The following is a 13842-nucleotide window of genomic DNA, read 5'->3' on the forward strand; positions in this document are numbered from 1 at the left end:
GAAAACCAGACAGGCTTGTTTGCTACCCCTTCCAACCTCCAAGAGGGAGACAGACATTAAACAAATAATTACATACATGAAGAATGTTTTTAAAAAGCAGAGTGTGGGGACAGACAAGGGCATCACACACCTGGAGGCTAAGTTGGGAGTGGAGCAGGGTCAAGAGAGCCCTCTCTGAGGAAGTCGTGTTTCAACTGAGGTCCAGAGAATAAAGAGGAGATAGTTTCTGACAGAGTGAAAAAAGAAACATCACATGCCAGCATGCAAGATAGCACAAGTCAAGGCATGCTGCATGGATATTAAATGGGATGTCGGTGTCCAGAGGAAAACAGAGGTTGGTCTGGCCATACCTAGTCAGAAACCTGGGTTGATATGAGGAGAGGACTGAGAGGTTGAACAAAGGTCAGATTTATTGTTTATGTACCTCTTTCCTAGGAATTAGGTGAGAGAGAGAAAATTATTTGATGCCTACCGCATGGTGGCAAGCCTCATATTGTCCTTGTGATATAAATATTATTTCTCACATTAAAATAAAAAAGGCTTGTGAGAACTTGAGGCACTAAAGTTGACCAGTCCTGACAACAGAGGTAGGATTTAAGCAATTGCACTTTCTACAGCTTCTTAAAACCAAGGCTTGTTCCAACCTAAATCAAATTAAACCTGGAAAGTGACATAAGAGCTTTGACAGAGGATCCAAAATATTACTTGAGGGGCGGGGTGGTTAGAGATGGCCAGGTGAGTGGGCACCACCAGGCAAATGAGTGCAAGGAAGAAAAGCGGTTTGGGGTATGAGGATACTGGGAGGCTTGAGAGGTGATGCAGAGGGTGTCCCTGGGCTGCTGTGAAACTGCACCGTGGGGAGGTGCCCTATTCCAACCACTACCCAGCCCAGCCCAGTTAATCATTTCCTGACCTTCCTTCCTCCTCTCGCCCGGTGGACAGGATTGCCACATCGGCTTTCCCCCTCCCCTTGCTCGCTTCCTGGCCCTGTTGCTCCTTCGCCTGGTTTTACGAGGAGCCCCAATTTTGAGGCAATATTTGTTATAGCACGGGACGAATTCAAGGCCAAGTCCCAGAGAGATCGCGGGTTAGCTCAGTATTACGCTCGCCCTAGCGGTCCCTTGAGGCTGGCCCCCAACCCTTTTTAACCAAGATGTCAGAGAGTCGGGCAAAGATTGATTTACAGACTCAGATTCGCCCGCGTTAAAAAAAAAAAAAAGAGGGGGGTGGGTGCGTAGGTGGGACGGTAACAAAAACAGGCAAAGTGGTGCAAGGCTTAAGCGAAGTATTGTATGTAAAGTGTCCGGCTAGTTGACCGTAGTAGGCATTTAACAAATGTTAGAGCCCTTCCCTTACTATCACCTGGTAACTGGGACCTCATCTTCAACAAACCCAGGTTACCTCTCAAACTCCCAGCTGTGGTGAGGTATGAAAGTTTAATTTCTTAAACTTTCTCGTGCTCGGGGTAACGGAGATGGTGAGTCACAGTGACAGTGTTTAAACCCAGGTTCGTGGGCGTCCCCGCGGGCCCAGCCACGCAGCATCCGGGTGGCTGGCCAAGGCCACGTGTTCAGAACCCAGAACCGGGTTAGTATAGCACCTGCAGCAGGGAGCATTCACACTGAATCAGGTCTTTTCTGAGACCTACTTAGTCCCTTGGGCCAACCCGGAGCCAGGCCCTTAACCGCTCTAAGCTTGTGTCTTTGTGCATAAAATGGGGGTTACAATGTGTGTCTGCCCGAGTGGTTTTTATTTTCTTCTTCACACTTTCCTGTGTGGTCAGATTTTCTACCACGAAGTCACGGTATAGTCAGACCACTAAGCACGACGCAGACCAGTTTTCTCTGACTGCGAGCGCTCGCCGGGTCGCAGTAAACGCAGCGGACCCGCCCCGCGCGCCCGGGCGCGGCGCCCCAGGCTTGCCGAGCGGAGGGTGGCCTGGGTCGCTCGGGGCTGCAGAGTTGGGAAAGTCACTTCCTCGCGCTGCGGGGCTAAGGCACCCCCGGGAGCTCCGGGACTCCACCCCGTGGGAGGGGCTGGGGGCGGGGCCGGCCATGGGGGCGGGGCCGGCTCAGGGGCGGGGCGGGGCCGGCTTGGGAAGACGGAAGCCCCCAGTCTGTGGGTGGCGGCAGAACCCGGATCCCGGAGTTTCACGTTCTCCGGAGCGGGGCTGCTGGAGTCGGCGCGCGGGAAAACCCGGCTCCCGGAAGCCTTTGCTTTCTTTGACGCAAGGCTCGGGACGCAGCCGCCGTCGGCCGAGCGCCGGGCGAGAAGCTACCCCAGACGGAGTCTCGAGAGTCCCTCGGTTCCCACCTCGCCCCGTCCCGGAGCCTCGGCTCTCCTCGCCGCCCTCCTCCCGGCCATGGAGTGTCCACACCTGAGCTCCAGCGTCTGCATCGCCCCGGACTCAGCCAAGTTCCCCAACGGCTCCCCGTCGTCCTGGTGCTGCAGCGGTGAGTGCGGCCCCGGGCGGCCGTGCCGTGCACCCGAGGCCCCGGCTCCGCCGGGCCTGCCGTCCAGGCGCCGCGGGCGGCCGGCGCGCGGACTCCCGGAGGGGCGCGGGCGAGCGGGGCCCGGGGGGCCGGGGCGGGGTACGCGGGGAGACGCGCGGGCGGGCGGCGCGGCGGCGGCTCCTTTGTTTCCCGCGGCCCGACGGCCCGGCCGGCGGGGGAGAGGCCGCGAGCGCGTGGGGTTGGCGGCGGGCGGGGACCCGGGCCCGCGCGGCTCGCGCGCCCGCCCCGCCCTGCGGCGCCCGGGCTGCGCTCGCGGGTGTCGCCGGGCGGGGGGCGCCGGCTCGGGCGTCCAGCCCCGCGGAGCCCGCACGTGCCGCGGGGCCCGGGCGGCGTCCCCGGCTCGCCGGGACGGGCGGGCGCCGCGCTCCAGCTTTGTGTGCGCGAGGGGCGCGCGGGGCCCTTCGCCGCCGGCTCGGCCCGGCCCGGCTTCCTCGCCCGGCCCGCGACGCGGCGGCCGGACCCACGCCGGGCGGGAGCCGCGAGCCCCGGGAGGCGCCGGGCGGCCCAGGCCGGAGTCTCCCCAGCCGGGAGGGGAAGTTTGAAAACAGGCTCCGGGCCGCGGCGCTGGGGAGCCCGAGCCGACAGCTGCTCCGGAGGGGCGGCCCGAGCTCGTCTTGCCTGTCTTTTGGTGGTGGGTTTTTTTTTTTTTTTTTTCTGGAATTGCCTTGGGATTCCCGACGTCGTGCGCTGCGGACGGCTGCGGGCTGTGCGGGAGGCGCCGCGTTCCCGGGCGTCAGGCCCCCCGCGGCTCCCGGGAGGCGCCCGCGCGTCCTCATTGTCTGCGCGGCCGCTCGGGGTCGCGCCGGCCGCCCGCGCCGCGCACTTCCTGGTCGGGCCCGGCCGCCGCCGCCGCCGGAGTCTTTGTTTATTAGCTCCGAGATGATCACCCGTGGCTCGGGCTGTGGCGTGAAATTTGAATTGCGCATTTCAGAGATTTTAAGATTAGTTGAAGAAATGAGGGGAGAGGGCTGTGGTACGCGTTGGCTGTCTGACATTTCTCATGCTGGGCCGCGGCGGAGAACATACTTTCGAGGACGCCCGAACACTTTTGACAGGTTGCTTCAATTGTGATTATTGTCCGGGGAGAAAAACATAGGTAACGCCACAAAGGAAAATGTACTCGAGGAGGAGGAATAGATACAGCTGCGGTTTCCTGGAGCTCTCAGAGGTTTGCTGTTTTGCTTACCTTTGTAAAAGATGATTTTTTTTTTTTCCCCATGGAGCCTTTAGAGATGAACCGGTTCGTTGGCTTTTACAGTGCACTATTGCAATCTTTTTATTCGCTACATAAATTTGTATAAATTAGCTCTTACCTATGACTGTGTCTTCCACGGTGAATGTTGACTGTGGAACAACAATAAGGTATATCAAATTCAAAGCTTTACAGACCGGTTGGTGGTGCTTTAGTTATCATTGTAGGCTGTAGCGCTTTAACTGTAACTTAAATGGTTTTTTTTTCCAAAAGAGGTTTGAAAGGAAAAACCACCAAATACTAGGAAATGCCTGCCCCATGAGGAAGGATGAAATTGCTCTTGCTCATCTGTAGTAAGCTACAAGGCTATCAAATGGAAGTTAGCACACTTAACGGCTTTTTCAAGGTAAAGTCACATCAAATTTTAAAATGGCCTCACTGGGCACATGCCTCTGAAAAAAGGAAGCGTTTATGCACGTGGCAGATACTCTGTCCTGAGTCAGTCAGATACTGTGTTGTGAGTCAGTCTCGTCTTTTTCAGTCAGGGAGACCTCTTGCCTGTGAAAAAGAAGTACAGAAAATTGAGCTTCTCTTAAGGAACTTAAAGTGGAGCATAACTAAGAGAGAGTGGTGCAACGACAAGAACAAGCCAGTATGTCTGGTCTTAAGGGAGGGGTGATTTCTGGCCAAGGAGCAGAATGGCATCTTTGCATCTTGCAACAAAGTTTGCAGCTTACATTGCTTTGCCAGGTTCTAGTCGTGTGCTTGGATTTGTAAAACTAATAAAGCTAGTTTCCCAACTTTTTGGAGATTGTCCCTTCTGTCCACATTCTGTGAATTGAACCCCTTTTATGTGGGCGTCCATTTTGACCTGTTGGCATCCTTTCCTTGATATAATCAAGTGTTACTGTATTGAGCTGAGTCTTGTTCTTGCCTGTCTGTTATTTCAGTGATTAAATGAGTAAATCTGTGAGTTCTTAACTAATACATCATCTGGGAGTGTTAAGCATTCTGATAGTTAATGGCTAACACTCTTGTAGTTTTTTTCTGGGGGTGGGGTGGGGAGGGGTGTGCGCTAGGGGCCCAAACTGGTAGCCTCTGTGTTGAATAACGTTCTGACTGGGCATTGAGTCTGATTACATTTTTATTAAGGAGTGAAAAAATCCCTGTTTTGGCACTGACACAATAAAAGTAATGCCCTTGCCTTGTTTTCTTTGGAGCTTTGCAATTATACCACAGTTGAGAAAGCCTTAAGGCAGCCAAGCAAATTGCAAAAGACCAACATCCTTGGCTCTATTAGCTAGCAATACATCCTTGGACAAGTAGTTCTCTTTCCTTCGCCTATCAGTTCCATTTTCTGAAAAAAAAAAAAAAAAGTAACGCTTCACATGTGCTTCATAGGATTACAAGGTGATTTTTGTGAAAACGTTGAGAAACTCCTATACACTTTTCAAGTAATAGGTGGCATTATAGGCCAGAACATCTCTATAAAAACATTCTGAATACTTAAATATCTAAAGCCCCTTAAATAGGATCTAGGGACAGACTAGCTTTGTGCTGAATTATGCTTTACAAGGAGGTATATTACTCAACAAGATTTAGGGATGTAAGAAGTAATTATACTTTAACTTGAGCTTTGCATCTATGGAAGGTACTGTGTATTCGGTTATATAATTGTATACTACAGCCGTTCTCAAGCTTTTTGTTTTCAGGACCCTTCTGCACACTCTTAAAAATGAACCCCAAAGTGCCTTTCTTTGTATGACATATCTGTTGATATATTACTGTACTAGAAATTAAAACAAAAATGTAAATATTAGATTATTTACAAGTAATAATAAATTGATTAGCTATTAACATACATAATAGTTTACATAAAATATACTTTTGAAAGGAAAATTTAGTGTGGTGTTTTTACATTCTTGTAACTTTGTTGCCTAGTTTAATAGAAGACAGCTGGATTTTCATATCTGCTTTTGCATTCAGTCTCTTGAGGTATCGCACATCAAGCTGTCTCTGGAAAACTCCACTTCATGCTTGAGAGAGAATGAGGATAAACAATAAAAGTAACATCTTGATATTATTTATGAAAATAGTTTGACCTTAAGTATCCCCTGCAAAGTTCTTGGAAACTCTGAGGGAACCAGGACCACACTTTGAGAACCCACTGGTCTGCAACAATAGTAACAATTACAAACACCTGCTCTTGAGAAGCTAGCTTTAAACTATTAGAGCAATTCTTAAAGCTTAGTTTGCTTTAAAAAAATTCCACTCTAGTTGGAGTGAGACAGGAAGCTAACTGGTTTGAAGATAAATTCATGTTGAGATTTAAGGTAAATGTTGAGAATAGCAAGTTCCTAATAAGGTAAAAGCTGATTTATGTCTAATCTTTGCTAACGGCATTCTGGTTTTAAATGAAAAAAATTTTAAATAAGAATTAGGACATTCTCTCAAGCTTCTTAAAACGTGCACATGCCAGATGTTATTTTCAGAAGCTGGAAGCTTGAGTATTTCTTTATTTTTATGGTTAAAATTGTTGTTTGAACCAGTGGCAAAATACAGGGGGAAAAACAGAAATTGTTTAAAAATATACCTTAAACACAACTGTTTTAATAACTAAGGAAAGGCAAAGACCAAGCCTTTGGACTTCAGGAGTTTGAGTTAACTAGCCAGTTAAATTTGAGATATTTTAATAGCATACGCATTTTTCCCTGATTAATTCTTCAAAGAGTTGAGAATGCCTCTTTAAAGTTTCCAGTACACACTTGCTCTCACATTACTCAAGAAAAGTAAGTGTAGATTAAGTACATGGTCTGCAATTTTGGGTGCATATTGAAGACAAAATTTTGGGTTTTTTTTTTTAAGATCCATTGACTAATTGATTTCCTTACCGGTAGTAATAAGTTTGTAATATGCGATAGTTTGTGGTAAAGGTGAGAAATCATCGTGAAGGAGTACTGGTTTATTTTGTGTCCTATTTCTCTCATCACAGATATCTAAAGAAGATTCTTGTACACCATATAGAGTAAAATTTGTAGGTAGGATCAGTCAATTTTTTCCTTCGTTAGGTCAAATGCACTTACTGCCTTTTTAGTAACACTCAAATATTTATGAGGTGCCTAGCATTTAAGATTCTCAGTAAATATTTGCTTGATGAACTTTCTTCCATTTAGATTGTGTCTGGGATGGTGTTTAATTTCATGTTGAAAATAAATGCTAAATTCCCTCTTTGCCTACCCCTCCTTCCCAGTGCTTTCACCAGTCCTCACTCTCAGTATTTTAGTTTGTAAACTCTGGTTTGTGAGCAAATGGTCATCTGCAGTGTTGTTACCATAATGAATTTGTATTCTTTTCACATGTTGTGTTTATAGAGGGCAGGTGGACATTTTAGTAATGTGATCGAGCAGCCAAAAATCAGTGGACAGATGATACTTTTTTCAAATTAATTCTGAAGATTAACATTTGAATTTTATATATCTTTATGAGGATTTTTTAAGAATTGGTAATGTTTAAGTCAAGTACAATTGTTTTTCTAGACTTTCTGGTTGTATTCTTTTCCACCCCCACTTCCCAACTTTAAAGCAATCTTAGCATATTTCCAGTCTTTGAATAATTGGTAGTAGATGTGGAAAACCTGGAATTCACAATGTGTTCCACGTATTTGTTTCAAGAGGTTGCAGTCTAGGGAGTGAGCCTGACATTTTGCTGTTGTTAGTTTTTGAGACGCTGATCAGAAGTTATTTTTTCAAGTGGTATTCCTCATGTAGTAGTATATTCTTCACAGCCTAGCAGGAGAAAGGGTAAGGTTGAGAGGAGAATTTGAACTCTGTTTTGGTTTCCCATTATTAGTTTATTCTCAAAATAATTCCTTCTCCTCATTGTTTGCTTTTACAGAATTAGCTGTAGGCTCTTATAACATCCTTTTCCCTCCTTGAAATTCATGCAATTTCCTTCTTTACTGGAATATAATAGATTAATTTTGAATTATTCAAACTAGATTCAGAAATACATTTTATAGTGCTTGTAGCTCAGTAAGCAGAAGAGCAATTTGTAGCTCAATGAGTATTTAAATTCCACTTTTGAATTTTAATTGAGTTCCTTTTCCCACAGGTAGTAAATTATGTGTGTATTCTCCCCTAACCTGCTTTGCTTTTTTCTTTTTGAGCTATTTTATATATTTTCCTTACTTTTAAAAAATTAGTCTTTTATTAACCTGGAGTTTCTGACTTACCTGCCTCTGTAACTTATGAGTTTTGTGTTCAGCCATGGCCTTGTAATAGGCTTGTATCAGTCTTTGAAATGGAAAATAGGTACAGTTTAACTTATTTTATTATTTCATGTTTATTCACAGCTCCTTTAGACATGAGAGCAACTGCATTCTAAGTGTTTTAATAGAGCTTTCCTGGACAGATGGCTTAGAAGGAAGTAGTTTGATATTCACGGCAGGGGCTAGTACTTTTTGGAGGGTGTATTTGTGATGAAGCTTACCTTGATTGACAGTTCAGACTGCTGAGAATAGCATTAAGGACAGTAACAGCTTGTTCATCTCACCTAGATATATTTTGTGCCAAAGACCTCTCAAGATGCTCTTAGATTTGTAGTAGTGATTTTTGAGAATGTAGTTAAGAGTGGGTATCTTTTATACAGATGAAATTTACCTAAAAATTGTTCATTGCAATTGTCTCTTGAAATCTTTTGGGATTGCTAAATGAACTTTGGCTTAGAAACTTGTACATAGAGATCATCTTTTAACTGGTGTGAGTGCAGATGTTAGTACCTGTAGCAATTCCAGATGTTTTCTCATCTATTAGTTTTACTGAGTAGGAGGAGAACTGAGAACATCAAGTAACTTCAAAGTAGTTTGCTAGCATTTAATCCTGACTAATTTAATTAACTACCCATCCTTGTAGTTTTTCCTGTTTTATAGATTGTGAAACTGAGACAAAGCTTAACAGAGTTGCTTAAGATGCTTGAGGGTATTAGAGATAGGCCAAAGCTTAAACTCAAATACCATTCAAACGATACTTTCAGCTTGCTGTTTAAAAAGCGGGTCTTTTTTTTTTTTTTGGTCATCCAGTAACTTAATGCTCGAAAATTTAAAGGATTTAAAGTGTTTGGAAAACTTGAAATAATTCCTTTGAAGATTTTTGGCGTGAAAATATGTTTTAAATTCCACGTTTTGAAAATGAAGTGATTTATTTTAAAATTCTGTGTTTGATCGACTCTTCCTTCCCTTGTTTATTGATTAAAGTGCAGGCAAGTTGGAACAAGATTGGTAATACAGTTAGAAGAAAACAATTGTTTTGAATGTCTTAACTTTGTTACAGTTCACATCTAATTTTTTTTTGTAGGCTGAAATTCATATTACTTTAGTTCAGATCTGGTAAACCAACATAACTGAAAAAAAAAATGCAACAACTTTTTATTTATTTATATTTTGATGTGCTTCTGTTGTTGCCCTTTCCCATTTTTTCATTTTGTTTATTATTGAAGAGATTTTTCTTGGAGGTGGCTTGTTGTGGGGTGGAAGAGGGACAGAATTCCTGAAAGACGCAGAATTTTGCTTTTGCCTTTGGCAACTCAGAGGTTATTTGACTCTTTGCTTTTTGGCACTCTACTTTGTTGATTCCACTTAGTTATATTCTAAGATTTTCCAGTTGCATTTCTTGTAAGAGTTAATTATAGTCTTTAGACTGCAAAGCTTAAAGCAGTTTTCTCTCTCTTCAGATGCACTGGGAAAAAAAAAGGCATATGTGTGCTGTTTGCAGATGAATGAAATGCAGATGAGCTTAGAAAGGCAATTTTGGATTTTGAAAACAATTGTTGAAATTAAACTTGGACATTGGAAGGTAAAGCTTATAGTTGTCTAAATGTTTGTATTAGATAACTGCTTTATAATGTATACATGCTAGCTAAATCTTATAAGACCCCTTTGAGGAGGGAATTGAGGATTTATTTTTAAGATGAAGCCATTTGTATCTTTGAAAACATAATAAATTAGATTTTATCTGGAGACTTTGTACTCTGCTCTGGGATTGGATAGCTCTATCAATGGGCTGTTTTCTATTTTGAGTAGATGTTCTGTCCTGATATATTTTCTTTGTTCTAGCTGGGTATGACTGTCTTGTAGAAATCTGCTTGTTTATTTATCCTTGACCCACCCTGAATACTCTTAATTTTTATGGACTGTTCTTGTACTATCTTGTCATCAGAAAGAACAGGCTACCAATTAATAGTTATATTCCTGCAGATTTAATTTAACTGATCATAAGACAATACACTTACAGTTTTAGCTTAAGTCTTTGTCCTTACTGGACATGCCCAGGTATTCTTTTTTTTTTTTTAAAAGATTTATTTATTTATTTATACAAGCACTGGGCTCAGTCAGAAGCATGGGAGGGTGAGAGAATTCACCAGAGCCAGAGCCGGGGGCAGAGCAGGCAGAAGGACCGAAGTACACTGCTGAGGGGAGCAGCGGGCGGCAGGAGAGGTCTGCCCGCCATGTGGGACCCTCCTCTGGTGGCCGGAGAGCAGCCGGGGATCGAGCCAGCGCTGCAGAGGCTGTGGGCAGCTTCGCAACCCAGCGCTCAACCGCTGTGCCACCGGGGAGGTCCCCAGGTATTCTTTTTTAACGTAATAGATTATTGTCTCTTTCTTTTGAACATTTGTTGCACAATATCAGGATGGTAATTTTTTTTTTTAAGATTTATTTATTTATGCACACAAGAGCTGTGGTACAGGCCAGAGATGCTGGGTGGGGGGGGGGGGTTGTGGAGGGGCACGGTGGCAGAAGGATTCAGCAGAGACAGAGCAGGGAACAGAACAGGCAGACTGACCGCAACACACTACTGAGGGGAGCAGCGGGTGAGTCAGTAGAGGTCTGCAGCGCCATGTGGGTTGCTCCCTGGCTGGCTGGGCAGAGGCCACAAATTGCTTCACAGTACAGCGCCCAACCCCTTGCGCCACCAGGGAGGCCCAGGATAGTAATATTTTGATGAATGTTTTTGAGGACGGTGCTGAAATTTGTAGGAAATACTTTTTCAGTAGGATATTTTCCTGGGATAATTGATAGATAATATGTTACAGAAATGTAGCAATATCCTAGACATTAAGGAATATGAACTATATAACTTAAAGACTTAGAGCTAACATTGAGTGATTTTTTTTTTATAGTGTGACACAGTAAATTATCTTTTTAAAAAAAGATTTATTCTTTATTTATGCATACAAGAACTGGGTTACAGGCCAGAGGAATGGGGTGGGGGGAGAGGATTCACAAAAGACAGTGGGGAGCAGAACAGGCAGATCAACTGAAATACACTGCTGAGGGGAGCAACAGGTGAGACAGGAGAGGTCTGCTGTGCCATGTGGGTTGGCTCCCTGGCAAGGGATGGAACTGGTGCCAGAGTGCTTGATAGCGCTGAGACTTTAACCCCTGCACCACCAGGGAGGCCCAAACACAGTAAAATATCTTTTGACTTGAGAGTAACTCTAATTTCCATCTGATTTATTTTGAATGTTAATAGTGAAATATGTGAACATTGGAGAAATTGCTCTGCAGCATCAAAGGACTCAAGCTTTCCCTTATGTGCATGAAGTAGTTGCCAGAGCGCAACACTCATCGCATGTGAATTTAATTCTGAGAGCTTAACTACATCAGGTTCATTTTAGTTATTTCAGGTATTTTGTGTATAGTCTTTGCAGAGCCTAATTTACAAATACTTCTTAAGACTTTTATCATTTTTTTCCCTTTGAATTATTAAGAGTTTTGGGGACATATTGGGTCAGGTTTTTAAATTGTGCCTATTGGTTGTAGAAAAAAAATTCAAACGATATTTTTGTTAAATAATTAGGACAGCTATCAGTGTTTGCAGGTGCCTATTTTCTGAAATATTGGGTATTTAGCCCTTTAAGCAGGGTACAGGTATGTGCCCTTTGTTTCTTCACAAATATTCCCACTGAGTCCTCCCTGGTGTCAGTCTATCCAGCCACTGGGGCATGAGTTCAATCCCTGGCCAGGGAGATGACCCACAAGGTGCAGCAGACCTCTCCTGTCTTGCCTGCTGCTCTCCTTAGCAGTATATTTCAGTACATCTGCTGTTGTTTCTTTCTTTTTTTTAAGATTTATTTATACAAGAGCTGGGGTACAGGCCAGAGGCGTGGAAGGGTGAGAGGATTCACCAGAGACAGTGGGGAGCAGAACAGGCAGGCGACAGAAAGCGCTGCTGAGGGGAGCAGTGGGTGAGACAGGAGAGGTCTGCCGCGCCATTTGGGTATCTCCCTGGCTGGCCAGGATCGAACTCGTGCTGCAGAGGCTGTGGATTGCTTCACAGTGCTGTGCTCAACCCGCTGTGCCACCAGGGAGGCCCAGACCTGCTGTTCTGCTCCCCATTCTGTCTCTGGTGAATCCTCCCCCCACCCCTACTCCCACCACCTCTGGCCTACATCCCAGCTCTTGTATATATAAAATAAATCTTAGGGGAATAAATTCCCATTGATTTTAAAGGTATTACAAGTTTCCTAGCACCATAGTTCATACAAGTGTGGGAATTTTCCCCACTTTGTGCTTAATATTTACCTTTATTATATAACCACACAAATTAGGAAGAAAATTGTACAATACAGATATTAAACCTATTGTTTTCTGAGCAGTCTTTCATAGTAAGAGGTCCTTAAGCCCCTCTATTTAAAGGAGGGTACTTCCTTTAAGTATCTACATATGAATTAATAGATATATTTGACTCTTTTCTTACACTTGCTGTTGTTTGAAAATAATAACTGTGTGGCATTTATACTTAAGACTTGATTCATTTCTTTTGAAGATCCCACTGCTGTTAACCATGGATTCATTTACTCAGGTTGTTGGTAGATGAGTGAAATTGCATCAGATCTTGCTATTTTAAATAAATGGAAATACTGGATGTCACAGTTTTTCTTAGGTGATTCACAGCTTTTGTGTTCATTCTCCATATAATTAGGTTCACGGGGAAGTTACTTTTGAAACAGTATAAATGTTAATTTTTCTGTAGTTATTTGTATCTGGTCTTCCAAAGGCAATGGCTACCCATTTTGACGATGATTTAGTAATCTGTCTTGGCTTTAGTAATTTTGGTCCTTTTCCCCATTATCTTTTGCCTTCATTTGAAAGTAGGGGCACAGTTCCAATATTTGACTGAATACTGGTAGAGTAGATACAGCATAATAACTTCACTGGGTATGTTTTTCATCAAAGTAGTGCTGAATTTGAAGGGAAAGAATAATAAATTGGTGTGGTGCATTATGTTTTTTGAGAACAAGTAGTTTCACATACATTGTTTTCATTTGTTGTTGAAATCTGATTTCATAAATCCATTTCAAAATAGAGTGAAATGAGGTAGTGAGGGGGCCAGCCTTGCAGATTAGAATTTGCCTCTGGCTGGGGATTCAGCAGGACCAGATGCCCTCTTTTTTCTGGCTCTGTAGGTATCTGGATCTGTTAACATATAGATGACAAATTTTGGCGAGCTTTGAAATTGCATTTTCTAATGAATAACTATAAGAAAGTGAAAATCAAAATCAACAAAAAACTATGAACCAGAGACACATTTGTGGGGGTGGGGGGCGGGAGGGGAGGGATTGGGGTCAGAATGGGGGAGGTTGCAATTGTATGGGGAATATAAAAATAAAATTTATTATTTAAAAAAAAATTGCATTTTCTAATAGAGGACACATCATCAGGCCTGCAAATTAGCCTTGCAGTATATAGGGAACCATATTGTGTCTGGCCCCAAATGATAAAGTGATACTGTAATTTTTATGCTGTGTAATAGATTTTAGACATACTTTTTTTAAAATGAAAAAATAATTTGAACAATTTCCTGCATTGATATGACTGTTACATTAATTTACCTTTTTAAAACCCTTTTTTACTGCTTAAAGATTAACTTTTTGACGTAAACCCAGTTCACTCACAGTAAAAAAGATTTAATAGAAAAGCAGTTCCCTCCCCTCCACTCTCAGTGGTAGTATCCACACACATCCATTTTAAGTTCTATTTGGCTTTCTCCCATATTTAACTTTACCTGCATACTTCTAAGTATGTTTTTTTTAAAAAAGATTTATTTATTTATACATACAAGAACTGGGGTGTAGGCCAGA

The 13842-nt window shown here is 43.5% G+C and overlaps 1 protein-coding gene across 11 annotated transcripts in view; it reads left to right on the top strand.

The window, feature by feature from the left end:
* Positions 1-13842, top strand: part of USP3 (ubiquitin specific peptidase 3) — a 210770-nt gene that overhangs the window by 114087 nt on the left and 82841 nt on the right. The window contains exon 1 of one of the 11 annotated variants that reach the window (XM_037502653.2): positions 2216-2453. The exons of 2 other annotated variants lie outside the window; for them this stretch is intronic. In XM_037502653.2, coding sequence (XP_037358550.1) covers positions 2363-2453 — 91 coding nt within the window. In that variant the 5' untranslated portion in view covers positions 2216-2362. Of the gene's footprint in view, positions 1-2215; positions 2454-3079; positions 3145-3383; positions 3682-3941; positions 4112-9397; positions 9555-13842 lie in introns of those variants that run through there. 8 more of the 11 variants (XM_037502652.2, XM_037502661.2, XM_037502662.2 and 5 more) reach the window with 8 other exon arrangements.

The sequence above is a fragment of the Talpa occidentalis genome, unplaced genomic scaffold (genome assembly GCF_014898055.3).
Source record: "Talpa occidentalis isolate TD23 unplaced genomic scaffold, MPIMG_talOcc4v2.1 talOcc4.11, whole genome shotgun sequence".
Lineage (NCBI taxonomy): Eukaryota > Metazoa > Chordata > Mammalia > Eulipotyphla > Talpidae > Talpa > Talpa occidentalis.